Here is a 26,882-nt window from a genome sequence, read left to right as displayed (position 1 = left end):
GTTTAGCAGCACGTTCTGGCAGACACAAAGATGAGAATACCAATAAGACTTCAAACTACTCAGGTGCAATGTGTTCAGTATCTAGCAGGTGGCATCAGTGTATATATTGCTTGGATTATTATGGATTTGAATGTGTGTAGTAATAGGAGGGTGCGCTACAAATACAGTATAATGGGCTTTTCTCTAAAACAGCTGCCTATGTCTTCAGCATGATCAGATATATGATGCCATTGGGACATGTTGTTCTTATTTGAAGGTCGGTTCATAAAAATGGTGTCAAAGGAATGGAGCAATTTATTCAGTTTCATTTGATCTTCTGTTGAATGTTTTGCTCAATAAAGTCCCCCGTTCTGAACCCTGGGTTTCTCACCCACTCTCTTCTCTTCTCCTTGCCTCTTTTGATTTGCAGAAGCCCTCTGGCAAAAAGCCCCTGCTGAAGAAAGGGTCAGTGATAGGCAAATACTTCATGGAGGAGAAGCCAATCAAACGGTTAGACCGCAGTCTCATCCAATCTCTCATTGCACGGGGCGGGGCTTAGCTGACAGCCAATCACACTGCTTTGCACTGGTGGGGGTGTGATCTGGTGCTCTGAGAAGTTCTCCTATAGCATCCTGCAGGGGATGATTCTATAGGTTCTATAGAGAGCTGTCGCTGTAAGCATTGATAGGGTTAGGACGCCTGTATTTTGAAGAAAGTGCACATTTTCAGAGACAGGAAATAAACTTATTTGACTGGGATAAAACAGAAGATGAACCGAATCCCTCTTTTGCAGCTGGTTTTATTACTCTGAGAAACTTTGCCTTTCAAAAGCAGGATCTGATGTGTCTTCACAAGCTCCCACTAAAACCTGAAGAGTGACTCAAACTGCTGTACAGTGGGAGCCCTGAGTCACATCCTGATAGTGTGAGGGGCAACAACGATCTGGGAGTCCGACCTCGCGATCTTGTGGCTTCAACACTAGGGCTCTAGCAGATAATACATACTCATAGTTCTAGAAATGGCTGGTCGTTCCATTCCCCTCCCCATCTTTTATACCCTATGTAGCGCTATCCAGGCTGACAACAGGTATCTCACTACTACCACCATATACTAGGGTTTAGCCGCTGAAACCACGCACAGGGGACCGCAGGAGCACTCCAGCTGCAAGACCAGGGCTGGGCAAGGTGAGCTGGAAGAGATCCTTCCACAGCCACAGGGATTTATGGAGTCACAACGTCTGGCAAAAACAAAACAGAAAAAGAGAAAATTTGACAATTTTAGTCACGAGTGGAATTTCTCCCGAAGCACACAGCCCCGGTCGAACGAGTGACATGCTTAGTGTAATGTGTTCTGCATCTCCTCCTAGTGGCTGATGAGATGCCACGCCACTACGATCAGGTGAAGTCCAGGTGGCAAACACCTTCATCAGAGTGTGAGGACAGCTCTCTGGGCGGGCGAGTCTCCTGGTCTCTCTCTCTCTCCAAAGCGATTGGAGGTTTCTCTTCTGTGGCTTGGCTGTAGTTTGCTGTGATTGGCTGTGGTTTTGCGAAGGTTTAGACCCTCAGTCTGTCGTCTTTTCTCCAGTGAAACAGAAAGAAACTCGAGTCAAGTCCAGAGGTGTTTTGGCAAAGTGGTTTGTAGGCTCATTTTGTCAAAAAACGAAAACATTTGTCAACTTGACTTGTTTCTTAAAGTTTTTCCACTACACTTTGAAAGCCTGAGCAAGATTCACACACACAGATAAAGAATGTAAACAAACTCCTGATCTGTGCAGACAGCTGAGCCCTCCCAATCTGGCATCTCCAACCCCAGAGGAAGTGACATCAGAGCCCAACAGGAAGAACAGCAAGTATGTGACCAATCAGGGAGCTGAAGAAGCAGACGGGTGCGTAGAAGAGGCAGGGCAGAGACAGGAAGAGGAAGAAATCAAGCTGTTGGCAAGAGGGCTGCCTGTGGGCACTGAAACAGTGGTGAGTGTCTGCCTGTCTGTCTGTTCATCTATCTGTTTGTCTTCTCCTTTTACCTGCCTGCTTGTCTTGATCTTTTCCAGATTTCTGTTTTAAACCGTACTGAACTAACACTGCCCCCCCCTTCCAGGACTGCAGCTCCTCCTCCCTGCCCCCCGAGAGGGTCTTCAAGGTGGTCTTGGTCGGGAACTCTGGGGTGGGGAAGAGCTCCTTCATCTACCGATTCTGCCAGGGCTGCTTCCTGTCTGAGATCAGAGCCACTGTGGGTGAGTCTGAGAGACCGCTTTTCACCTGAAACTGGGACCAGTGTGTAAAACTCATTCCGTTCCCAGTATCAAACAGGCTGCAGCGTGGTCCCTGTGCTCCTCGAGACCAGTGTGTAAAACTCATTCCGTTCCCAGTATCAAACAGGCTGCAGCGTGGTCCCTGTGCTTCTCGAGACCAGTGTGTAAAACTCATCCCATTCCCAGTATCAAACAGGCTGCAGCGTGGTCCCTGTGCTTCTCGAGACCAGTGTGTAAAACTCATCCCATTCCCAGTATCAAACAGGGGCTGCAGCGTGGTCCCTGTGCTCCTCGAGACCAGTGTGTAAAACTCATCCCATTCCCAGTATCAAACAGGCTGCAGCGCGGTCCCTGTGCTCCTCGAGACCAGTGTGTAAAACTCATTCCATTCCCAGTATCAAACAGGGGCTGCAGCGTGGTCCCTGTGCTCCTCGAGACCAGTGTGTAAAACTCATTCCGTTCCCAGTATCAAACAGGCTGCAGCGTGGTCCCTGTGCTCCTCGAGACCAGTGTGTAAAACTCATTCCGTTCCCAGTATCAAACAGGCTGCAGCGTGGTCCCTGTGCTTCTCGAGACCAGTGTGTAAAACTCATTCCATTCCCAGTATCAAACAGGCTGCAGCGTGGTCCCTGTGCTTCTCGAGACCAGTGTGTAAAACTCATTCCATTCCCAGTATCAAACAGGCTGCAGCGTGGTCCCTGTGCTCCTCGAGACCAGTGTGTAAAACTCATTCCGTTCCCAGTATCAAACAGGCTGCAGCGTGGTCCCTGTGCTCCTCGAGACCAGTGTGTAAAACTCATCCCATTCCCAGTATCAAACAGGCTGCAGCGTGGTCCCTGTGCTCCTCGAGACCAGTGTGTAAAACTCATCCCATTCCCAGTATCAAACAGGCTGCAGCGCGGTCCCTGTGCTCCTCGAGACCAGTGTGTAAAACTCATCCCATTCCCAGTATCAAACAGGCTGCAGCGCGGTCCCTGTGCTCCTCGAGACCAGTGTGTAAAACTCATTCCATTCCCAGTATCAAACAGGCTGCAGCGTGGTCCCTGTGCTCCTCGAGACCAGTGTGTAAAACTCATTCCATTCCCAGTATCAAACAGGCTGCAGCGTGGTCCCTGTGCTTCTCGAGACCAGTGTGTAAAACTCATTCCATTCCCAGTATCAAACAGGCTGCAGCGTGGTCCCTGTGCTCCTCGAGACCAGTGTGTAAAACTCATTCCATTCCCAGTATCAAACAGGCTGCAGCGTGGTCCCTGTGCTCCTCGAGACCAGTGTGTAAAACTCATCCCATTCCCAGTATCAAACAGGCTGCAGCGGGTCCCTGTGCTCCTCGAGACCAGTGTGTAAAACTCATCCCATTCCCAGTATCAAACAGGCTGCAGCGTGGTCCCTGTGCTCCTCGAGACCAGTGTGTAAAACTCATTCCATTCCCAGTATCAAACAGGCTGCAGCGACCAGTGTGGTCCCTGTGCTGCCTCGAGACCAGTGTGTAAAACTCATTCCGTTCCCAGTATCAAACAGGCTGCAGCGTGGTCCCTGTGCTTCTCGAGACCAGTGTGTAAAACTCATTCCGTTCCCAGTATCAAACAGGCTGCAGCGTGGTCCCTGTGCTTCTCGAGACCAGTGTGTAAAACTCATTCCATTCCCAGTATCAAACAGGCTGCAGCGTGGTCCCTGTGCTCCTCGAGACCAGTGTGTAAAACTCATTCCGTTCCCAGTATCAAACAGGCTGCAGCGTGGTCCCTGTGCTCCTCGAGACCAGTGTGTAAAACTCATTCCATTCCCAGTATCAAACAGGCTGCAGCGTGGTCCCTGTGCTCCTCGAGACCAGTGTGTAAAACTCATTCCATTCCCAGTATCAAACAGGCTGCAGCGTGGTCCCTGTGCTCCTCGAGACCAGTGTGTAAAACTCATCCCATTCCCAGTATCAAACAGGCTGCAGCGTGGTCCCTGTGCTCCTCGAGACCAGTGTGTAAAACTCATTCCGTTCCCAGTATCAAACAGGCTGCAGCGTGGTCCCTGTGCTCCTCGAGACCAGTGTGTAAAACTCATCCCATTCCCAGTATCAAACAGGCTGCAGCGTGGTCCCTGTGCTCCTCGAGACCAGTGTGTAAAACTCATTCCATTCCCAGTATCAAACAGGCTGCAGCGTGGTCCCTGTGCTCCTCGAGACCAGTGTGTAAAACTCATCCCATTCCCAGTATCAAACAGGCTGCAGCGTGGTCCCTGTGCTCCTCGAGACCAGTGTGTAAAACTCATCCCATTCCCAGTATCAAACAGGCTGCAGCGTGGTCCCTGTGCTCCTCGAGACCAGTGTGTAAAACTCATTCCGTTCCCAGTATCAAACAGGCTGCAGCGTGGTCCCTGTGCTCCTCGAGACCAGTGTGTAAAACTCATTCCGTTCCCAGTATCAAACAGGCTGCAGCGTGGTCCCTGTGCTCCTCGAGACCAGTGTGTAAAACTCATTCCATTCCCAGTATCAAACAGGCTGCAGCGTGGTCCCTGTGCTCCTCGAGACCAGTGTGTAAAACTCATTCCGTTCCCAGTATCAAACAGGCTGCAGCGTGGTCCCTGTGCTCCTCGAGACCAGTGTGTAAAACTCATCCCGTTCCCAGTATCAAACAGGCTGCAGCGTGGTCCCTGTGCTCCTCGAGACCAGTGTGTAAAACTCATCCCGTTCCCAGTATCAAACAGGCTGCAGCGTGGTCCCTGTGCTCCTCGAGACCAGTGTGTAAAACTCATTCCGTTCCCAGTATCAAACAGGCTGCAGCGTGGTCCCTGTGCTCCTCGAGACCAGTGTGTAAAACTCATCCCATTCCCAGTATCAAACAGGCTGCAGCGTGGTCCCTGTGCTCCTCGAGACCAGTGTGTAAAACTCATCCCATTCCCAGTATCAAACAGGCTGCAGCGTGGTCCCTGTGCTCCTCGAGACCAGTGTGTAAAACTCATTCCGTTCCCAGTATCAAACAGGCTGCAGCGTGGTCCCTGTGCTCCTCGAGACCAGTGTGTAAAACTCATCCCGTTCCCAGTATCAAACAGGCTGCAGCGTGGTCCCTGTGCTCCTCGAGACCAGTGTGTAAAACTCATCCCATTCCCAGTATCAAACAGGCTGCAGCGTGGTCCCTGTGCTCCTCGAGACCAGTGTGTAAAACTCATTCCGTTCCCAGTATCAAACAGGCTGCAGCGTGGTCCCTGTGCTCCTCGAGACCAGTGTGTAAAACTCATTCCATTCCCAGTATCAAACAGGCTGCAGCGTGGTCCCTGTGCTTCTCGAGACCAGTGTGTAAAACTCATTCCATTCCCAGTATCAAACAGGCTGCAGCGTGGTCCCTGTGCTCCTCGAGACCAGTGTGTAAAACTCATTCCGTTCCCAGTATCAAACAGGCTGCAGCGTGGTCCCTGTGCTTCTCGAGACCAGTGTGTAAAACTCATTCCATTCCCAGTATCAAACAGGCTGCAGCGTGGTCCCTGTGCTCCTCGAGACCAGTGTGTAAAACTCATTCCGTTCCCAGTATCAAACAGGCTGCAGCGTGGTCCCTGTGCTCCTCGAGACCAGTGTGTAAAACTCATCCCGTTCCCAGTATCAAACAGGCTGCAGCGTGGTCCCTGTGCTCCTCGAGACCAGTGTGTAAAACTCATCCCATTCCCAGTATCAAACAGGCTGCAGCGTGGTCCCTGTGCTCCTCGAGACCAGTGTGTAAAACTCATTCCGTTCCCAGTATCAAACAGGCTGCAGCGTGGTCCCTGTGCTCCTCGAGACCAGTGTGTAAAACTCATCCCATTCCCAGTATCAAACAGGCTGCAGCGTGGTCCCTGTGCTCCTCGAGACCAGTGTGTAAAACTCATTCCGTTCCCAGTATCAAACAGGCTGCAGCGTGGTCCCTGTGCTTCTCGAGACCAGTGTGTAAAACTCATCCCATTCCCAGTATCAGTCTACAACCCAGTATGGAACCCCACACTGCACCAAAGATCACCTGTTTAGCAATTTGCGTGACTATACAGTGACTAACAGTGATTGTACAGTGCAATAGGTTGAGTTTGACTTTTTTAATTTGTGTCTTCTGTCCTCAGGCATCGATTACCAGGTGAGGAGTCTGAGCGTGGACTCGACCCCCGTTGCCCTGCAGCTGTGGGACACTGCTGGCCAGGAGAGGTGAGGGCTCCACTGGGAGAGAAGAAAGGGGTTGCACTGAAAGAGACAAGTTACTAGTAATTTTACCATGTCTCCCTCTCTGTCTCTCTGCCTGTCTGTCTCCCTGTCTCTCTGCCTGCCTGCTTGTCTGTCTCTGTCTCTCTGCCTGCCTGTCTGTCGGCAGGTTTCGCAGCATCACGAAGCAGTATTTCCGGAAGGCTGATGGGATCCTGGTGATGTACGATGTGACCCAGGAGTCCTCCTTCACCGCCGTGAGGAACTGGATGATCAGCGTGCAGGTCAGAGCCTCAGAGCACAGCACTCAGGGTACAGTGTGGTTATAGAGGATACTGGATGATCAGAGTGCAGGTCAGAGCCTCAGAGCACAGCACTCAGGGTACAGTGTGGTTATAGAGGATACTGGATGATCAGAGTGCAGGTCAGAGCCTCAGAGCACAGCACTCAGGGTACAGTGTGGTTATAGAGGATACTGGATGATCAGAGTGCAGGTCAGAGCCTCAGAGCACAGCACTCAGGGTACAGTGTGGTTATAGAGGATACTGGATGATCAGAGTGCAGGTCAGAGCCTCAGAGCACAGCACTCAGGGTACAGTGTGGTTATAGAGGATACTGGATGATCAGAGTGCAGGTCAGAGCCTCAGAGCACAGCACTCAGGGTACAGTGTGGTTATAGAGGATACTGGATGATCAGAGTGCAGGTCAGAGCCTCAGAGCACAGCACTCAGGGTACAGTGTGGTTATAGAGGATACTGGATGATCAGAGTGCAGGTCAGAGCCTCAGAGCACAGCACTCAGGGTACAGTGTGGTTATAGAGGATACTGGATGATCAGAGCGCAGGTCAGAGCCTCAGAGCACAGCACTCAGGGTACAGTGTGGTTATAGAGGATACTGGATGATCAGAGCGCAGGTCAGAGCCTCAGAGCACAGCACTCAGGGTACAGTGTGGTTATAGAGGATACTGGATGATCAGAGTGCAGGTCAGAGCCTCAGAGCACAGCACTCAGGGTACAGTGTGGTTATAGAGGATACTGGATGATCAGAGTGCAGGTCAGAGCCTCAGAGCACAGCACTCAGGGTACAGTGTGGTTATAGAGGATACTGGATGATCAGCGTGCAGGTCAGAGCCTCAGAGCACAGCACTCAGGGTACAGTGTGGTTATAGAGTATACATTGGACTCAATGAAACAGCAAGCACTGCACTAACCTGTGTGTGTGTGTGTGTATGCTTGTGTGTGTGCGTGTGACAGGAGGGAGTGGAGGACAGCGCCGTGATCTTCCTGCTGGGGAACAAGACAGACATGGCCGGACCAGAAAGGAGGGAGGTCACTACTGAAGAGGGGCTGAGACTTGCAGAGGTAAGAGAGAAGAGGGGAGGTGAGGTGGAGGTCCTGTTCCCCTCCCTGTGTTACACAAACCCACCTTTATACCCCCCCCACTTCCGTATGCCTCCTTTTTTGTCCCCTATCTGTCCAGTGTTAGATTAGGTATCCCACCCTCCCACCAAATATTAGGGGAGAAGAGAAGGGGAGGAGAGAGTGAAAGGGGGGATGGAGAGGAAGGCAGGGGAGCAGTGTGGTGGACACAGTGAGACACAAGAATAAAGGGACATAGAGACACAGGGACATGGGCAGAGAATATGCTGAGGCTCTGTTTCTCTGTTCTTCCTGCAGGAGTACCAGGCTGTGTTCTACGAGTGCAGCGCCAAGGCAGAATACAACATCACACAGCCCATGATGCACATGGCCAGGTGTGGATCACAGGGTCTGGATCACACACTCACACCTGCCTGCCTGACAGTCAGTGTGTGTGTGAGTGTGTGTGTGTCTGTATGTATGAGTGTGTGTGTGTATCTGTGTGTATCAGTCTGTGGGTTGCAGGTTAAAATTTACAAGAAACTAAGTTGCACTGTGTGTGTGTTTTGCAGGTTACTGGCTGAGCAGGAGGATAAACAGTGTTACAGCGCCCTCTACCTGTCCAAGGATTATAACAAGAAGAAGGGCTGCTGTATAAAAAACTAATAGCAGGCCAGTCTGACCTCTGACCTGCTTACGACCCCTGGATCGCCAGCCTTCCAGAAGGACTTCATAAGTCAAAGTTAATAACTGTCTCAATTATTATATTCATCCTCATCAAATGATCTGGAGTCGGTCTATGCTGTAGTGAGTCAATTAATGTTTCTGACAAACTGAATCAGATGATACCCTCATAGCTGTGAACCTGATCAAATAATCTGATTTGTGCAAATGGGTTCAAATCACATCTTATCCAGAACTGCGATTACCCAAACCAAGCAAGTCCCATTCGTTCTGGAGGGAGACTCACTTCTGTAGCTTTCCAATCTCATAGTTAGAAGACTATCTCCTGCAGGAACTTTCCAATCTCAGAGTTAGCAGAGTCACTTCTGTAGGAACTTTCCAACCTCAGAGTTAGAAGACTCGCTCTCTCTGCAAATGTTTCCCTCTCTCGCTCACTTGCATGATGTGATGTTTGCTGCTCTAGTGTGGAGGCAGGCAGGTCTGTGGCTGCCTCATTTCATCCCAGCCCCTTGCCAGTAACTGTTCAATTGCTGTTGTGTTCTTGTAAAATGCTGGACGAGTTTACACGCTGGCTTCATGTTTACACACACTGTCTTCTTGTTTACACGCTGGCTTCATGTTTACACACACTGTCTTCTTGTTTACACGCTGGCTTCATGTTTACACACACTGTCTTCTTGTTTACACGCTGGCTTCATGTTTACACACACTGTCTTCTTGTTTACACGCTGGCTTCATGTTTACACACACTGTCTTCTTGTTTACACGCTGGCTTCATGTTTACACACACTGTCTTCTTGTTTACACGCTGGCTTCCTGTTTACACACACTGTCTTCTTGTTTACACGCTGGCTTCATGTTTACACACACTGTCTTCTTGTTTACACGCTGGCTTCCTGTTTACACACACTGTCTTCTTGTTTACACACACTGTCTTCATGTTTACACACACTGTCTTCTTGTTTACACACACTGTCTTCTTGTTTACACACACTGTCTTCTTGTTTACACACACTGTCTTCTTGTTTACACGCTGTCTTCTTGTTTACACACACTGTCTTCTTGTTTACACGCTGGCTTCATGTTTACACACACTGTCTTCCTGTTTACATGCTATATTTTAAATAATTACCCATCATTCAATCTTCTGGGACAGTGTCCTGTTTTCTTTCCCTTCTAAATTGACTCGAGAGAATCACATGTGATATTTGATCATTTTTAAATACATGTATATATTAAATTATTTTAACTACAGTATATGTACATATCAAATTATTTTTAATATTGGTGTAAACATCAAATGTTGTACCAATGAAGAAGTGAAAGATCACCTGTTTGGAGTCACATGAATAATACTGTGCGCTGTAAAACAGTCTCAGTGTCCAGCGCTGGCGTTAGCCTGCTTCTCATTTATTAACTGAACAACGAAAATAAAACACGAGTCCGCCGCCGTTCCCTTCCCCCGCCCCTAGCGGACTCACACTCGCTCTTCAGAGCCCACTGCGCCCTTGTTGAGAAACCAAGTTGCGCTCTGGGTGGGGAGGCGCACTTTCCACAGTTTGTGCAGCCGAAGGGAGTCAGCAGCAGCGCCGGCGTTGTGTGAAAGGTTTGTCCGACGGTAGAGGAAAAACAACCGTGTAATCTTCAGCGCCACACCCGATCGCCTTTCAGACAGGTAAGGGTGCCAATTATTTCACGACCCGAGCTGGTTTTGGTAGCAACGCTGTGGTTTAAACAGAGATTTCAGGTAGACTGGTGAGAGAGAGAGGTGGAGGGAGGCGTAAAACCAGCAGAGATTTGAGAAGGACACACCTGGCACGTTACAGGCAACTGGTTTTAAGATGAAGTTAGCTGGAAAACACAAACAGACGCCATCCAGCCACTGGACACTGTATAACCCGTCTGCTGCGCGTCGGGGTAATATTGGAGGGGTCCCGGATCACCGCGGAGAGCCGCGCAGTGCCGCGCAGTTACAGCAGTGCCAAGCGGGGCTAACGCACCTGGAGGAGCCGTCTCTCTCCAGACACTTCGCTTTACTAAACCCCGGAGGCCAGAATCAAACATCCACAGGTCCCTCATTTCATCGGAATTACCTTGTGTGTGCGTGTCTCTGTGAAACACCCTGGGGTGCCTTTTGTGAGTCTGGAACAGAATGTGATTTAAAAAAAATAAAAAAATAATATTTTAATGGACCTTTTCTAATTGTCGATGACTTGCCGACATGTAAAAATTTTGAACTTGTGTATATATATATATATATATATATATATATATATATATATATATATGTATGTATGTATGTGTGTGTGTGTGTATATATATATATATATATATATATATATATATATATATATATATATATATATATATATATATATACACACACACAAAACATACATTTATATATAATATATATATAGATATACATAATATGTGTGTGTGTGTGTATATATATATATATATATATATATATATATATATATATATATAGATATATATATATATATATACTATTTTGTGTTTTGAATATATATAAAAATAAAATGTGTGTGTTAAAGTATCACGCAGATATGATCGTAACATTTCTGCTAACTCTTTTGTCTGGTTCTTCCGGTGTGCCCCTCTCTTTGAACAGTCCGAGCGAGGGGAGAGGGTTTGGCCCGTCTGTCGCAGCGCTCAGAGCAGCTGATTCGTGTCAGGACTTTGTGAAGTCAGCGCTTCCAGGATCCCAGTGATTCTGCTTCAGCATCCTGGGTTCATTTCCAACCCAAACAGAACCCAATCCCCCAGCACGCGTTTCAGTTTCCGAGCGACCCGCGTGGTGGTCCCCTGGAGGAGTGCTGTGTTACCACTTTAAAAACGAGACGCACTGTTTGGGTTTCCTGTCCTGCATTGTTTCGTTGAGACGCGATTCAGGGAGGGGAATAAGACCGCTGTTGCATTGCAAGAGTATCGGTTGCTTTAATGTGTGCTGTAGTCGTGTTTTTTATTTGTGGTGGTGTTTAAGTTGTAAGAGGCAGGAGTTTTGAAGGTATAAGGAGCAGCATTGTGCTCACCAGGGCTTGTGTGTGTGTGTGTGTGCGCTTTGTAGTGGAGCAAAACATAGATGAAATGCATCACGCTTGAAGATTGTATCTGTGGCAGACTGTCTGTCTGCAGGATTAGCATCAGCTCGCTGAGCTCTGAGTCAGGATTGAGGGTAGAGCAGGGTAGCACAGGCTGTGAGTGAAACTAAATGCCAATGCAATGTGAGCGTTTATAAGATCTGGCTGTGCAGTAAGAGTTTGTACCAGCTTGCTCGCTCGTGTGCCAGCGTTGAACAGCTGTGTTGTTGCCCCAGGTTCTAGCGTTTGTGGATTATCCTTCCTCCTGAACCCAAGTTTCAAAAGTTTAATTTGTAAGAAACTTCACAGGCGTGTTTTATGCTTTTGGCTCGGCTCTGAAACAAAGCGAATGAGTTTGAATATTTACAGAGGGGGGAGTTTGCCTTGTGTCCGATGCAGTCTCTGAAGTTGGGACCAGTTGATTTTATTGTATCCCTCTCGCTACAGAGCGTTATCATTCCTCTGCCCTTTCAGAATGAGTAGCTTGAAGACACTGAGAAAGACTTCCAGTCAAAACGTTTCTCATTGAATTCACACTGAAGACACTGAGAAAGACTTCCAGTTCCATTTCAATTGGAAATGCCTCACATTCTGGTGAAAGCAAGTACCTGGATCAGTCTGTAACTGAGGCTTCCTGGAGGAGAACAGCAGGTGTGAGGCAGGATGCACTGTGCCGTGATTCACAGGAGGCAGCGTGACTCTGTGTCTGTGTCGGGAGGAGGCAGGTAAACTGCAGCTTGTAGGCAGAGATCAGCATTAGTTACTTCATTCTCCGTCTCTCTGAGACTCCCTTAGTGCTGGGTTACAGTACAGTGTGTAGATCATAGCCCCGAGGGCTGGTGTTTCCAGGCTGGCGTCGCTCTGTAATGGGAGTGGCAGCAGGATTCAGTGGTGGTTTATAGAGGGTGGCGCCGCATTGAGTGCAAGCCTGCTCGTGTGGAGGTGCAGAGTAGACGGGGTCTACTCTGCACCTCCACACAGGGGTAGAGTGCGTGTGTGCGTGGCTGTCTCGGTGGGTGGGTGCGTCTCAGTGCTCACAGTGTAAAGTTGCATCGTGTTGCTGTGCAGCACACAGACCCTCGCTGATCTGCCAGGATGGGAGAGTACGATGAGAAGAAGGAGACGTGTGGAACGATCTGCCTCAAGTACCTGCTCTTCAGCTTCAACTTCTTCTTCTGGGTAAGCAGTGCCGTGACTGTCAGGAGCACTGGGTGCCTGTGTGTATGAAGACAGTTAGCCCAGGCGTTCCGAGGGTAATGTCTTGTGACTCTGTGTGTGCTGTGCCTCTCCCTCCTCCCAGCTGGCAGGGGGCGCTGTGATGGCGGTGGGGGTCTGGACCCTGGTTGAGAAGAGCGATTACATCAGCCTGCTGTCCTCCGGAATCTACGCTGCCAGCGCCTACATCCTGGTCATCGCCGGGGCCATCGTCATGGTGACTGGAATCCTGGGCTGCTGTGCCACCTTCAAGGAACAGAGGCAGCTTCTCAGAGTGGTGAGAGGAGAGGAGGGGAGGGGTTTGCGAAGGGAATAAAGAATAACTTTTCCTAGACAGTGAAGTGAGTGAGTGGGGCGTGGCAGAGGCTGCCCAGTTCCCATGGTAACAAGCCTCTCGCTCACTAACCCTGTCTGGATAGAACAGCTATTGCTTCCATCGCTGAGTAACACAGTGAGGAAGGAAGGAAAATATTTGTGCCCCTAGGCCAGCTTACAGAGTCACAACATTAGCACTGGCAGCGTGCCTCCCCCCACCCCGTGCTCCGTGCAGGGTTTTAAGAGCCCTCACATTGCACACAGAGAGACTGGTACCGCCTGGGCCAGACTGTGCAAACACAGCTGTTTAAAACACACACGCAGTGCTCCGTGTCTCCGCCCCGCGGTGCTCCGTGTCTCCGCTCAGCAGTGCTGTGTGTGGCTCTGTGTCTGTGCTCTGTGTCTCTGCCCAGCAGTGCTGTGTGTGACTCTGTGTCTGTGCTCTGTGTCTCTGCCCAGCAGTGCTGTGTGTGACTCTGTGTCTGTGCTCTGTGTCTCTGCCCAGCAGTGCTGTGTGTGACTCTGTGTCTGTGCTCTGTGTCTCTGCCCAGCAGTGCTGTGTGTGGCTCTGTGTCTGTGCTCTGTGTCTCTGCCCAGCAGTGCTGTGTGTGACTCTGTGTCTGTGCTCTGTGTCTCTGCCCAGCAGTGCTGTGTGTGGCTCTGTGTCTGTGCTCTGTGTCTCTGCCCAGCAGCGCTGTGTGTGGCTCTGTGTCTGTGCTCTGTGTCTCTGCCCAGCAGTGCTGTGTGTGGCTCTGTGTCTGTGCTCTGTGTCTCTGCCCAGCAGTGCTGTGTGTGGCTCTGTGTCTGTGCTCTGTGTCTCTGCCCAGCAGTGCTGTGTGTGGCTCTGTGTCTGTGCTCTGTGTCTCTGCCCAGCAGTGCTGTGTGTGACTCTGTGTCTGTGCTCTGTGTCTCTGCCCAGCAGTGCTGTGTGTGACTCTGTGTCTGTGCTCTGTGTCTCTGCCCAGCAGTGCTGTGTGTGACTCTGTGTCTGTGCTCTGTGTCTCTGCCCAGCAGTGCTGTGTGTGGCTCTGTGTCTGTGCTCTGTGTCTCTGCCCAGCAGTGCTGTGTGTGGCTCTGTGTCTGTGCTCTGTGTCTCTGCCCAGCAGTGCTGTGTGTGACTCTGTGTCTGTGCTCTGTGTCTCCGCCCAGCAGTGCTGTGTGTGACTCTGTGTCTGTGCTCTGTGTCTCTGCCCAGCAGTGCTGTGTGTGACTCTGTGTCTGTGCTCTGTGTCTCTGCCCAGCAGTGCTGTGTGTGACTCTGTGTCTGTGCTCTGTGTCTCTGCTTCGCAGTGCTGTGTGTGGCTCTGTGTCTGTGCTCTGTGTCTGCTTCGCAGTGCTGTGTGTGACTCTGTGTCTGTGCTCTGTGTCTCTGCCCAGCAGCGCTGTGTGTGGCTCTGTGTCTGTGCTCTGTGTCTCTGCCCAGCAGTGCTGTGTGTGGCTCTGCCCAGCTGTGCTCTGTGTCTCTGCCCAGCAGTGCTGTGTGTGGCTCTGTGTCTGTGCTCTGTGTCTCTGCCCAGCAGTGCTGTGTGTGACTCTGTGTCTGTGCTCTGTGTCTCTGCTCCGCTGTGCTGTGTGTGACTCTGTGTCTCTGCCCCGCAGTGCTGTGTGTGTGACTGTGTTTCTGCTCTTGTTCTAGTATTTTGTGCTGCTCCTGTGTATCTTCCTGCTGGAGGTTCTGGCCGGGATCCTGGCGTACATCTACTACCAGCAGGTGAGTCCCTCTCCCCCAGCACTGTACTGCACTGTACTGCAACGCACTGTAACCGGTTTCTTTCAGCAGTGTCTGCATGGCTCTGTTGTCATCATCAGAATACATCAGGGATCAAACAAAACCCTGGACCGACAGTACTTGAGGACCGGAGTGGCCAGTCTCTGCCCTTGCCAATGTACAGTCCCACCCCATGCGATCCCTGAAGGTCCTGTGCCATTCATTGTAAAGTGCCTAACCTTGGAGCCACCCAGTGGAGCAGAGTTGTGAAATTCCCTCAGGCAGCAACCTTGCGATTACCAGCTTGAGCTGCCAATAGCAGATGTTTAATTATTCATCCCTCAATTGAACAGTTTCTCACCAGCCCCGGCTCGCTGGACGCAAGAGGGATTGTGTGCCTTGGTTTTGCGATCTTGTTTCTCAGGAGCAGTGCCTTGGTTTTGCGATCTCTCAACACTGCAGTCACTCTGTCTATCCATCCTGCTGTAACCCTCCCTCCTTCTCCTCCTCTCTCAACACTGCAGTCACTCTGTCTATCCTGCTGTAACCCTCAACACTGCAGTCACTCTGTCTATCCATCCCTAACCCTCCCTCCTTCTCCTCCTCTCTCAACACTGCAGTCACTCTGTCTATCCTGCTGTAACCCTCCCTCCTCCTCCTCCTCTCTCAACACTGCAGTCACTCTGTCTATCCTGCTGTAACCCTCCCTCCTCCTCCTCCTCTCTCAACACTGCAGTCACTCTATCCTGCTGTAACCCTCCCTCCTTCTCCTCCTCTCTCAACACTGCAGTCACTCTGTCTATCCTGCTGTAACCCTCCCTCCTTCTCCTCCTCTCTCAACACTGCAGTCACTCTGTCTATCCTGCTGTAACCCTCCCTCCTTCTCCTCCTCTCTCAACACTGCAGTCACTCTGTCTATCCATCCTGCTGTAACCCTCCCTCCTTCCTCCTCCTCTCTCAACACTGCAGTCACTCTGTCTCCATCCTGCTGTAACCCTCCCTCCTTCTCCTCTCTCAACACTGCAGTCACTCTGTCTATCCTGCTGTAACCCTCCCTCCTTCTCCTCTCTCAACACTGCAGTCACTCTGTCCATCCTGCTGTAACCCTCCCTCCTCCTCCTCCTCTCTCAACACTGCAGTCACTCTGTCTATCCTGCTGTAACCCTCCCTCCTTCTCCTCCTCTCTCAACACTGCAGTCACTCTGTCCATCCTGCTGTAACCCTCCCTCCTCCTCCTCCTCTCTCAACACTGCAGTCACTCTATCCATCCTGCTGTAACCCTCCCTCCTCCTCACCTTCTGTCTTCATGCTGCCGTGTTCTCCAGTTTGCACCCAGGTCACTCGCTGTTCTAATGGGTGTGACGCTACGCTAATGTCATGATACAGTGTGGACCGTGATAGATGCATTGGTCCTGACACGGTACTTGCATGATTTATAATATGATCACGTGATTTAATTTAATGACAGACTCTCTGGTTAAAAGTAATAATGCTAGGAGATAGGGAAGGTATGTGTGCATGTGTAAACACGGGAACGGGCTGCAGGGATGGGAATCTGAGGCTGGCTTCAACCCTCTTCTCTTTGCAGCTGAACGATGAGCTGAAACAAAACCTGAGAGAGACCATGACCAGCAAATACAAAAGAGTGGGAGAGGAGAGAGTGACCGAGGCTGTGAACAAACTGCAGCAGGAGGTGAGGGGAGAGGGGAGAGAGTGACCGAGGGTCTCCACCTGACTCCCGACACTTGTTTGACGTCTGTCACACTTCTCCCTCCCCTCTCTCCTCGCCCCCTCCCTCTGAATGGCCCTACGTGAACAAACTGCAGCAGGTGAGAGGAGAGGGGAGAGCGTGACCGAGGCTGTGAACAAACTGCAGCAGGAGGTGAGAGGAGAGGGGAGAGAGTGAACGAGGCTGTGAACAAACTGCAGCAGGAGGTGAGAGGAGAGGGGAGAGAGTGAACGAGGCTGTGAACAAACTGCAGCAGGAGGTGAGAGGAGAGGGGAGAGGGTGAACGAGGCTGTGAACAAACTGCAGCAGGAGGTGAGAGGAGAGGGGAGAGGGTGAACGAGGCTGTGAACAAACTGCAGCAGGAGGTGAGAGGAGAGGGGAGAGAGTGAACGAGGCTGTGAACAAACTGCAGCAGGAGGTGAGAGGAGAGGGGAGAGAGTGAACGAGGCTGTGAACAAACTGCAGCAGGAGGTGAGAGGAGAGGGGAGAGAGTGAACGAGGCTGTGAACAAACTGCAGCAGGAGGTGAGAGGAGAGGGGAGAGGGTGAACGAGGCTGTGAACAAACTGCTGTAGGAGGGAGGGAACAGGAATGGGAGGAAGGTAGGATGGAAGTGGGAGAAGGAAAGAAAATAGTGGTTGTACTAGCCTTTATCACAAGACACTGAGAATCAGAACCTGGGCCACGTGTCTTACTGCATGTGGTGTGTGCTATTAATTATGTTTCTAAATCTCTCCTCCCCTTTCTCTCCAGTTCAAGTGCTGTGGCAGTAACAGCTCCCAGGACTGGAAGGATAGTGAGTGGGTTAGGACACCCGAGGCAGAGGGCCGCAATGTGCCGGACAGTTGCTGCAAAACCATTACCCCCCAGTGCGGCCTGCGAGACCACCCCTCCAACATCTACAAGGTGGAGGTGAGAGAGGGGCCCGGGGGTCCTTATCAACACCTCTGAGGCATCTCTGAGTCCCACCCCGTTAGACCTGGCCTGGCAGAGTGTGGAATTCGCACTGTCTGAGCAAGCATTCCAATCACTTCAACTACGAACAGGGTCTACTGTTTGTAAACCGTGCGCATACAGGAGGCTCTGCTTTTCATCTGGGTTTTGTGTTTAGATTCAGTGACTCGTGAGACGTTTCTAAGTGTCTGTTGGCTGCCTCTAATCCTTGCTGAGAGTGTATTGCTCTTTGCTGTGTCGTGTCCCAGGAGAGCTGCACTCAGCATGCTGGTGGCTGCCCTCAACCACACTTTGGTTTGAAGGAAGGTTTGAAGCCCGGATTGCCGTCTCTCCTCCTCTCCTCTCCTCCTGGCTTGTTGTAACTCATCCCCTCTTATTAATCACTGTCTGGCTGGCTGTGTGTTTGGTCTGGAGAGCGGCTTCATCTGAGCCCAGCTGCAGGGAACCTCTGTTATCTCATCTCTGCTGAATCTCTACATTTCACAAGATAGAGAAAATGCAGTAACTCTGTCAGCACTGCAGAGCTGTATAGAGGTCTATAGCAAAGAGAACTCCACTCTCCACACTGCAGAGCTGTATAGAGGTCTATAGCAAAGAGAACTCCACTCTCCACACTGCAGAGCTGTATAGAGGTCTATAGGAAAGATAACTCCACTCTCCACACTGCAGAGCTGTATAGAGGTCTATAGCAAAGAGATCTCCACTCTCCACACTGCAGAGCTGTATAGAGGTCTATAGGAAAGAGATCTCCACTCTCCATACTGCAGAGCTGTATAGAGGTCTATAGGAAAGAGATCTCCACTCTCCACACTGCAGAGCTGTATAGAGGTCTATAGGAAAGAGAGAACTCCCATTGCAGGGCAGTTTGATCCATTCCTGATTTATACTGTGCGCTCAATAAGACACACAGAGCTTGTGACCTAGACACACTGTGGCTAATCAAGCTGGTAGTAAAACCTGGAATGGGTGAAGCAGCTGTGCAATAGGAGTCTTTGTGCCGTCCCTGCAGAGTCTAACCACGTTCCTCCCCCACTCCTCCTCTCTGCAGGGCGGCTGCATCACAAAGCTGGAGAATTTCATCCTGGAACACCTGCGGATAATCGGAGCGGTGGGCATCGGGATCGCCTGCGTGCAGGTGAGAGGAGAAAGTATGGGGAGAAGGGAAGCAGCTTGAGTTATCTGGACCAGCAGTGTCTGGAGGGTACAGTGGGTCTGGGTGTGGGAGGAAGGAAGGAATGGGGAGAATTGGGGAAATGAGGGGGGTAGTTTGGAGGGGAAGCACACTAGGATGGTGTGTGTTTATTTAGCGATCGTATTGCAGTGCTGTTCTCAAGCCAGTTCCTATGGTGTGTGTTTATATAGCGATCGTATTGCAGTGCTGTTCTCAAGCCAGTTCCTATGGTGTGTGTTTATATAGCGATCGTATTGCAGTGCTGTTCTCAAGCCAGTTCCTATGGTGTGTGTTTATATAGCGATCGTATTGCAGTGCTGTTCTCAAGCCAGTTCCTATGGTGTGTGTTTATATAGCGATCGTATTGCAGTGCTGTTCTCAAGCCAGTTCCTATGGTGTGTGTTTATATAGCGATCGTATTGCAGTGCTGTTCTCAAGCCAGTTCCTATGGTGTGTGTTTATATAGCGATCGTATTGCAGTGCTGTTCTCAAGCCAGTTCCTATGGTGTGTGTTTATATAGCGATCGTATTGCAGTGCTGTTCTCAAGCCAGTTCCTATGGTGTGTGTTTATATAGCGATCGTGTTGCAGTGCTGTTCTCAAGCCAGTTCGTATGGTGTGTGTTTATATAGCGATCGTGTTGCAGTGCTGTTCTCAAGCCAGTTCCTATGGTGTGTGTTTATATAGCGATCGTATTGCAGTGCTGTTCTCAAGCCAGTTCCTATGGTGTGTGTTTATATAGCGATCGTATTGCAGTGCTGTTCTCAAGCCAGTTCCTATGGTGTGTGTTTATATAGCGATCGTATTGCAGTGCTGTTCTCAAGCCAGTTCCTATGGTGTGTGTTTATATAGCGATCGTATTGCAGTGCTGTTCTCAAGCCAGTTCCTATGGTGTGTGTTTATATAGCGATCGTATTGCAGTGCTGTTCTCAAGCCAGTTCCTATGGTGTGTGTTTATATAGCGATCGTATTGCAGTGCTGTTCTCAAGCCAGTTCCTATGGTGTGTGTTTATATAGCGATCGTATTGCAGTGCTGTTCTCAAGCCAGTTCCTATGGTGTGTGTTTATATAGCGATCGTATTGCAGTGCTGTTCTCAAGCCAGTTCCTATGGTGTGTGTTTATATAGCGATCGTATTGCAGTGCTGTTCTCAAGCCAGTTCCTATGGTGTGTGTTTATATAGCGATCGTATTGCAGTGCTGTTCTCAAGCCAGTTCCTATGGTGTGTGTTTATATAGCGATCGTATTGCAGTGCTGTTCTCAAGCCAGTTCCTATGGTGTGTGTTTATATAGCGATCGTATTGCAGTGCTGTTCTCAAGCCAGTTCCTATGGTGTGTGTTTATATAGCGATCGTATTGCAGTGCTGTTCTCAAGCCAGTTCCTATGGTGTGTGTTTATATAGCGATCGTATTGCAGTGCTGTTCTCAAGCCAGTTCCTATGGTGTGTGTTTATATAGCGATCGTATTGCAGTGCTGTTCTCAAGCCAGTTCCTATGGTGTGTGTTTATATAGCGATCGTATTGCAGTGCTGTTCTCAAGCCAGTTCCTATGGTGTGTGTTTATATAGCGATCGTATTGCAGTGCTGTTCTCAAGCCAGTTCCTATGGTGTGTGTTTATATAGCGATCGTATTGCAGTGCTGTTCTCAAGCCAGTTCCTATGGTGTGTGTTTATATAGCGATCGTATTGCAGTGCTGTTCTCAAGCCAGTTCCTATGGTGTGTGTTTATATAGCGATCGTATTGCAGTGCTGTTCTCAAGCCAGTTCCTATGGTGTGTGTTTATATAGCGATCGTATTGCAGTGCTGTTCTCAAGCCAGTTCCTATGGTGTGTGTTTATATAGCGATCGTATTGCAGTGCTGTTCTCAAGCCAGTTCCTATGGTGTGTGTTTATATAGCGATCGTATTGCAGTGCTGTTCTCAAGCCAGTTCCTATGGTGTGTGTTTATATAGCGATCGTATTGCAGTGCTGTTCTCAAGCCAGTTCCTATGGTGTGTGTTTATATAGCGATCGTATTGCAGTGCTGTTCTCAAGCCAGTTCCTATGGTGTGTGTTTATATAGCGATCGTATTGCAGTGCTGTTCTCAAGCCAGTTCCTATGGTGTGTGTTTATATAGCGATCGTATTGCAGTGCTGTTCTCAAGCCAGTTCCTATGGTGTGTGTTTATATAGCGATCGTATTGCAGTGCTGTTCTCAAGCCAGTTCCTATGGTGTGTGTTTATATAGCGATCGTATTGCAGTGCTGTTCTCAAGCCAGTTCCTATGGTGTGTGTTTATATAGCGATCGTATTGCAGTGCTGTTCTCAAGCCAGTTCCTATGGTGTGTGTTTATATAGCGATCGTATTGCAGTGCTGTTCTCAAGCCAGTTCCTATGGTGTGTGTTTATATAGCGATCGTATTGCAGTGCTGTTCTCAAGCCAGTTCCTATGGTGTGTGTTTATATAGCGATCGTATTGCAGTGCTGTTCTCAAGCCAGTTCCTATGGTGTGTGTTTATATAGCGATCGTATTGCAGTGCTGTTCTCAAGCCAGTTCCTATGGTGTGTGTTTATATAGCGATCGTATTGCAGTGCTGTTCTCAAGCCAGTTCCTATGGTGTGTGTTTATATAGCGATCGTATTGCAGTGCTGTTCTCAAGCCAGTTCCTATGGTGTGTGTTTATATAGCGATCGTATTGCAGTGCTGTTCTCAAGCCAGTTCCTATGGTGTGTGTTTATATAGCGATCGTATTGCAGTGCTGTTCTCAAGCCAGTTCCTATGGTGTGTGTTTATATAGCGATCGTATTGCAGTGCTGTTCTCAAGCCAGTTCCTATGGTGTGTGTTTATATAGCGATCGTATTGCAGTGCTGTTCTCAAGCCAGTTCCTATGGTGTGTGTTTATATAGCGATCGTATTGCAGTGCTGTTCTCAAGCCAGTTCCTATGGTGTGTGTTTATATAGCGATCGTATTGCAGTGCTGTTCTCAAGCCAGTTCCTATGGTGTGTGTTTATATAGCGATCGTATTGCAGTGCTGTTCTCAAGCCAGTTCCTATGGTGTGTGTTTATATAGCGATCGTATTGCAGTGCTGTTCTCAAGCCAGTTCCTATGGTGTGTGTTTATATTGCGATCGTATTGCAGTGCTGTTCTCAGGCCAGTTCCTATGGTGTGTGTTTATATAGCGATCGTATTGCAGTGCTGTTCTCAGGCCAGTTCCTATGGTGTGTGTTTATATAGCGATCGTATTGCAGTGCTGTTCTCAAGCCAGTTCCTATGGTGTGTGTTTATATAGCGATCGTATTGCAGTGCTGTTCTCAAGCCAGTTCCTATGGTGTGTGTTTATATAGCGATCGTATTGCAGTGCTGTTCTCAAGCCAGTTCCTATGGTGTGTGTTTATATAGCGATCGTATTGCAGTGCTGTTCTCAAGCCAGTTCCTATGGTGTGTGTTTATATAGCGATCGTATTGCAGTGCTGTTCTCAAGCCAGTTCCTATGGTGTGTGTTTATATAGCGATCGTATTGCAGTGCTGTTCTCAAGCCAGTTCCTAGTGGTGTGTGTTTATACAGCTCTCTGACTGCTCCCTCTCTCTCTCTCTCTCCCCTCCCCCCCCCCCATAGATCATTGGGATGGTCTTCACATGCTGTTTCTACAGGAGCCTCAAGTCCGAGCCCTACTAACTGGGGGGGGTGATGTTGAATCTTCCTCCCCTCTCCCCTTTCTCGTTCACACCACTATCAGGCTCGAGTCATCAAACTGGGACCCCCAAGCTGACTGCCAAGACCCCATCCCTCCTGTCCCTGCAGAGTAAGCCCGGGTATTAGAGAGTGTCTGCTTTCATGATCCACTCTCCTGTCTTCCAGAGGGAAAGGCAGCTGGGTGCAATGAGAATAAAAACCAGCCTGGGGAACACAGCAAAGCCAAAAATGTAGAAACACCAGAGAATGATTTGCCAATTTTAACAATTACATGGTTTTTTTTTTTTTTTTTTTTTAACTGTTCTCAAGCCAGTTCCTATGGTGTGTGTTTATATAGCGATCGTATTGCAGTGCTGTATTCAGGCCAGTTATTATTATGTGTTTATTATTATTATTATTATTGCTGTTCACAGACCAGTTCCTATGGTGTGTGTTTAGAAAGAATTTCTTACTAAAAAAACCCTTTTGTTGTTCGACTGGAGATAATGACTGTTTTAAGGTTTGTATTGTGTAGCCTAGTTTGAAAACAACAAATAATTTAAAACACTGTGATCTATTTTTTTCTTGATTCAAATACTCCGCAGCACAACCCCATTGAAAATCCATGACAGTAAAAAGGAAGGGAGTCAGGGTTCATGCAGATTGCATTTTGAAGCTGCTCAGTACAGTGGTTGACCCTTTGTAACCCTGCAGACGGGTGTAAGAGACTGCTCCCTGTGTGTTCCACCTTCTAATGAGAAAGCAAGTGCTGGTGGAACAGACAGCCACGACCAGAGCGCTTTACAGCCTGTCCGCTTCCTTAGGTGTGACACCGCTGCAGAGTTTGCCTACGGATTGTATCAAATAAAGCAAGGGAAGAGGTTCAAAAATGATCAGATTTTATTTTTTTGCACAATATAACTGATCCTGAGTGGGAGTGAGTGGGTTTTTCAATGATAGTGCAGCGTGACCTACAGAAGCCTCACGGAGGGAGCACCGTGTCTTATTTACATGGGGAAAAACGTGATTCAGTGTCTTTATCGAAGGAAGAAAGCAATGTAAACGCAGGCAAGAGAAACGTTTGCGGCCGGCCTGTGGGTGTGTTCCAGGTGGTCACGCACACGCTGGTTTGCAGGGCCTGCGGCTCCTCACTTCTCCAGCGGTGCGTAGTTCAGCAGCTTCTCGATGAGGTCCACATGCGCCAGCAGCATCCAGGGCATCGCTGTGAGACAGCAGGGAAACGCCACGTTACTACAGGTAGTTAATACTGCCAGGGGTTCAAAACACCCCTCAGTGAAGTCTAGTATTAATACTGACATGATCAGGAGCCAGGAGTTTGAGCAGGCTTAGAAACTCACACTAGCCCTGCTGCTGCTGCACCCAGTCCTGGGGTTCAGAGCTCCCCTCAATGAAGTCTAGTATTATTAATATTGCAATGATCAGGAGCCAGGAGTTTGAGCAGGGTTAGAAACTCACACTAGCCCTGCTGCTGCTGCTGCTGCACCCAGTCCTGGGGTTCAGAGCTCCCCTCAATGAAGTCTAGTATTATTAATATTGCAATGATCAGGAGTTTGAGCAGGCTTAGAAACTCACACTAGCCCTGCTGCTGCTGCACCCAGTCCTGGGGTTCAGAGCTCCCCTCAATGAAGTCTAGTATTATTAATATTGAAATGATCAGGAGCCAGGAGTTTGAGCAGGGTTAGAAACTCACACTAGCCCTGCTGCTGCTGCTGCACCCAGTCCTGGGGTTCAGAGCTCCCCTCAATGAAGTCTAGTATTATTAATATTGCAATGAGCCAGGAGTTTGAGCAGGCTTAGAAACTCACACTAGCCCTGCTGCTGCTGCACCCAGTCCTGGGGTTCAGAGCTCCCAGCAATGAAGTCTATTATTATTAATATTGCAATGATCAGGAGTCAGGAGTTTGAGATTGGTTAGAAACTCACACTAGCCCTGGTGCTGCTTTGCTGCACCCAGTCCTGGGGTTCAGAGCTCCCCTCAATGAAGTCTAGTATTATTAATATTGCAATGATCAGGAGCCAGGAGTTTGAGCAGGGTTAGAAACTCACACTAGCCCTGCTGCTGCTGCACCCAGTCCTGGGGTTCAGAGCTCCCCTCAATGAAGTCTAGTATTATTAATATTGCAATGATCAGGAGGAGTTTGAGCAGGGTTAGAAACTCACACTAGCCCTGCTGCTGCTGCACCCAGTCCTGGGGTTCAGAGCTCCCCTCAATGAAGTCTAGTATTATTAATATTGCAATGATCAGGAGTTTGAGCAGGGTTAGAAACTCACACTAGCCCTGCTGCTGCTGCACCCAGTCCTGGGGTTCAGAGCTCCCCTCAATGAAGTATTCTATTATTATTAATATTGCAATGATCTGGATCAGGAGTTTGAGCAGGGTTAGAAACTCACACTAGCCGTAGCTGCTGCTGCTGCTGCACCCAGTCCTGGGGTTCAGAGCTCCCCTCAATGAAGTCTAGTATTATTAATATTGCAATGATCAGGAGCTGTTTGAGCAGGGTTAGAAACTCACACTAGCCCTGCTGCTGCTGCACCCAGTCCTGGGGTTCAGAGCTCCCCTCAATGAAGTCTAGTATTATTAATATTGCAATGATCAGGAGTTTGAGCAGGGTTAGAAACTCACACTAGCCCTGCTGCTGCTGCTGCTGCACCCAGTCCTGGGGTTCAGAGCTCCCCTCAATGAAGTCTAGTATTATTAATATTGCAATGATCAGGAGTTTGAGCAGGGTTAGAAACTCACACTAGCCCTGCTGCTGCTGCTGCTGCACCCAGTCCTGGGGTTCAGAGCTCCCCTCAATGAAGTCTAGTATTATTAATATTGCAATGATCAGGAGCCAGGAGTTTGAGCAGGGTTAGAAACTCACACTAGCCTTGCTGCTGCTGCTGCACCCAGTCCTGGGGTTCAGAGCTCCCCTCAATGAAGTCTAGTATTATTAATATTGAAATGATCAGGAGTCTGAGCAGGGTTATTAACTACAATGGGAGTGTTTATTTCCACCCCTGTAACTTTGTGTATGAATTATCCAAACGGATACCAGTACTGCAACTGTGTTCAAGTAAAAGAAAACCTTCGTGGGATTGAACGCGCGGGACGCGTCTCTTACCCCTCCGTGTACTCGGCTTGCAGCAGGCCCAGGTAAGCCTCCCACTTGTTTCCCACGATCTTCCCGCATGTGAAGCACCGCACCGGGATGATCATGTTTTTAGCAGCTCGGCTGAACTGAGGTTTCAGGACGACGACAAAAACAACAACAACAACAACAACCACCTTTCCTAAAACAAACACAATGAAGAGAAATCACCGCCCTCAAGTGAAGCGCCGTTTCCACGCAGCCCCTGCGAGTACTGACACCTCACCCCGGGACCGAGTGACACGTACGGGACAGGGCCAGCGTGCTGTAAACACCGTGAACACCAACCAACCAACAAACAAACAAACAAACAAACAAACAAACAAACACACACACACACGCACAGACCCGCCTTCCTCTCCGCACGCTGGCAACAGTGTAGGCGTAAGCAGACCTTCAATAACAGAGGGGGGGTTGCAGAACTGACTGTGTGTAGAGGGGGGGGGACTATAATAATACTTCTCTAACGCATTACACTGTAACACAACACATTTTAAAAGAGGTTCGCAGCGTTTTAAATTGTGTACTGCCTTCAGTATTAAAAACTAATTTACACAAGTAGTCACTTCCACCCCTCGGTTTTGGTAGTTGGTATTTCCTAGAGTACGGTGTCCTGGGCGTTCATGTTACGAGCCTCTCCAAAGTTGAACTGCGCGTTTCTCGAACAGTCTATGTGACGTGTATTATGTTTTATTGCATCGTATCTGTTGTTTGAAAGGTCCTGTGTGTGATAACCCAGTATTTCACACAAATGCAGCTGCTTTGGGAGTTCTTATTTTATCACACGAATGCATCAGCTCACAATTGAGTTTTCAAGCATTATCTTTAGTTAAGCAGCCGGTAACGCGCCTGCGCAGTACGGGCTGTAGTATTGTTTATGACCACTTAGCAGAATTCTGTATATAAAATAAATACATCCACTGTGGTGGAAAATGCTGGAAATAAAATACCACTCAAACTACCACTCAAACACGATTCAAACTACCACTCAAAACGCCACTCAAAATACCACTCAAACGCCACTCAAACTACCACTCAAACACCACTCGAAATGCTACTCAAATAGCACTCAAACACAACTCAAAATACCACTCAAATACCATTCAAACTACCACTCGAACACCACTCAAACGCCACTCAAAATACCACTCAAACGCCACTCAAAATACCACTCAAACACCACTCAAAATACTACTCAAATACCACTCAAACACCATTCAAAATACCACTCAAACTACCACTCAAATACCACTCAAAAACCTTACTCAAAACACCACTCAAAATACCACTCAAATACCACTCAAAAACCTTACTCAAACAACTCAAAAACACCACTCAAAATACCACTCAAATACCACTCAAAATGCTACTCAAATACCACTCAAAATACCACACAAAATACCACTCAAAATGCTACTCAAATACCACTCAAACACCACTCAAAATACCACTCAAATACCACT

The 26,882-nt window shown here is 48.9% G+C and overlaps 2 protein-coding genes and 1 long non-coding RNA gene across 4 annotated transcripts in view; 2 read left to right on the top strand and 1 right to left on the bottom strand.

Moving 5' to 3' along the window:
- Positions 1–9,671, top strand: part of LOC121294663 (EF-hand calcium-binding domain-containing protein 4A-like) — a 20,129-nt gene extending 10,458 nt beyond the window's left edge. For both annotated transcript variants that reach the window (XM_041218623.1, XM_041218622.1), the window contains 8 exons: positions 410–489; positions 1,754–1,949; positions 2,077–2,212; positions 6,299–6,380; positions 6,544–6,658; positions 7,629–7,736; positions 8,052–8,128; positions 8,306–9,671. In XM_041218623.1, the coding sequence (XP_041074557.1) occupies positions 410–489; positions 1,754–1,949; positions 2,077–2,212; positions 6,299–6,380; positions 6,544–6,658; positions 7,629–7,736; positions 8,052–8,128; positions 8,306–8,399 (888 nt within the window). In that variant the 3' untranslated portion in view covers positions 8,400–9,671. The remainder of the gene's footprint in view (positions 1–409; positions 490–1,753; positions 1,950–2,076; positions 2,213–6,298; positions 6,381–6,543; positions 6,659–7,628; positions 7,737–8,051; positions 8,129–8,305) is intronic.
- Positions 9,672–9,907: 236 nt separating this feature from the next.
- Positions 9,908–22,576, top strand: LOC121294664 (CD151 antigen-like). Its single transcript, XM_041218624.1, has 8 exons — positions 9,908–10,092; positions 12,590–12,700; positions 12,822–13,013; positions 14,688–14,762; positions 16,348–16,452; positions 17,241–17,399; positions 18,490–18,576; positions 22,211–22,576. Exons 2-8 carry the CDS (start codon positions 12,617–12,619, stop codon positions 22,268–22,270), a joined length of 762 nt encoding a protein of 253 aa, XP_041074558.1. The 5' UTR covers positions 9,908–10,092; positions 12,590–12,616; the 3' UTR covers positions 22,271–22,576.
- A 569-nt stretch (positions 22,577–23,145) lies between these two features.
- On the bottom strand, positions 23,146–26,582 carry LOC121294365. Its single transcript, XR_005946776.1, has 2 exons — positions 25,393–26,582; positions 23,146–23,489 (listed from the first exon to the last, which is right to left on the bottom strand). It is a non-coding gene; the product is annotated as an uncharacterized LOC121294365 (long non-coding RNA).
- Between the last annotated feature and the right edge of the window lie 300 nt (positions 26,583–26,882).

This window comes from Polyodon spathula, chromosome 19, assembly GCF_017654505.1.
Source record: "Polyodon spathula isolate WHYD16114869_AA chromosome 19, ASM1765450v1, whole genome shotgun sequence".
NCBI lineage: Eukaryota > Metazoa > Chordata > Actinopteri > Acipenseriformes > Polyodontidae > Polyodon > Polyodon spathula.
The sequence above is the reverse complement of the archived record's forward strand: the minus strand, read 5'-3'. Positions and strand labels throughout refer to the sequence as shown.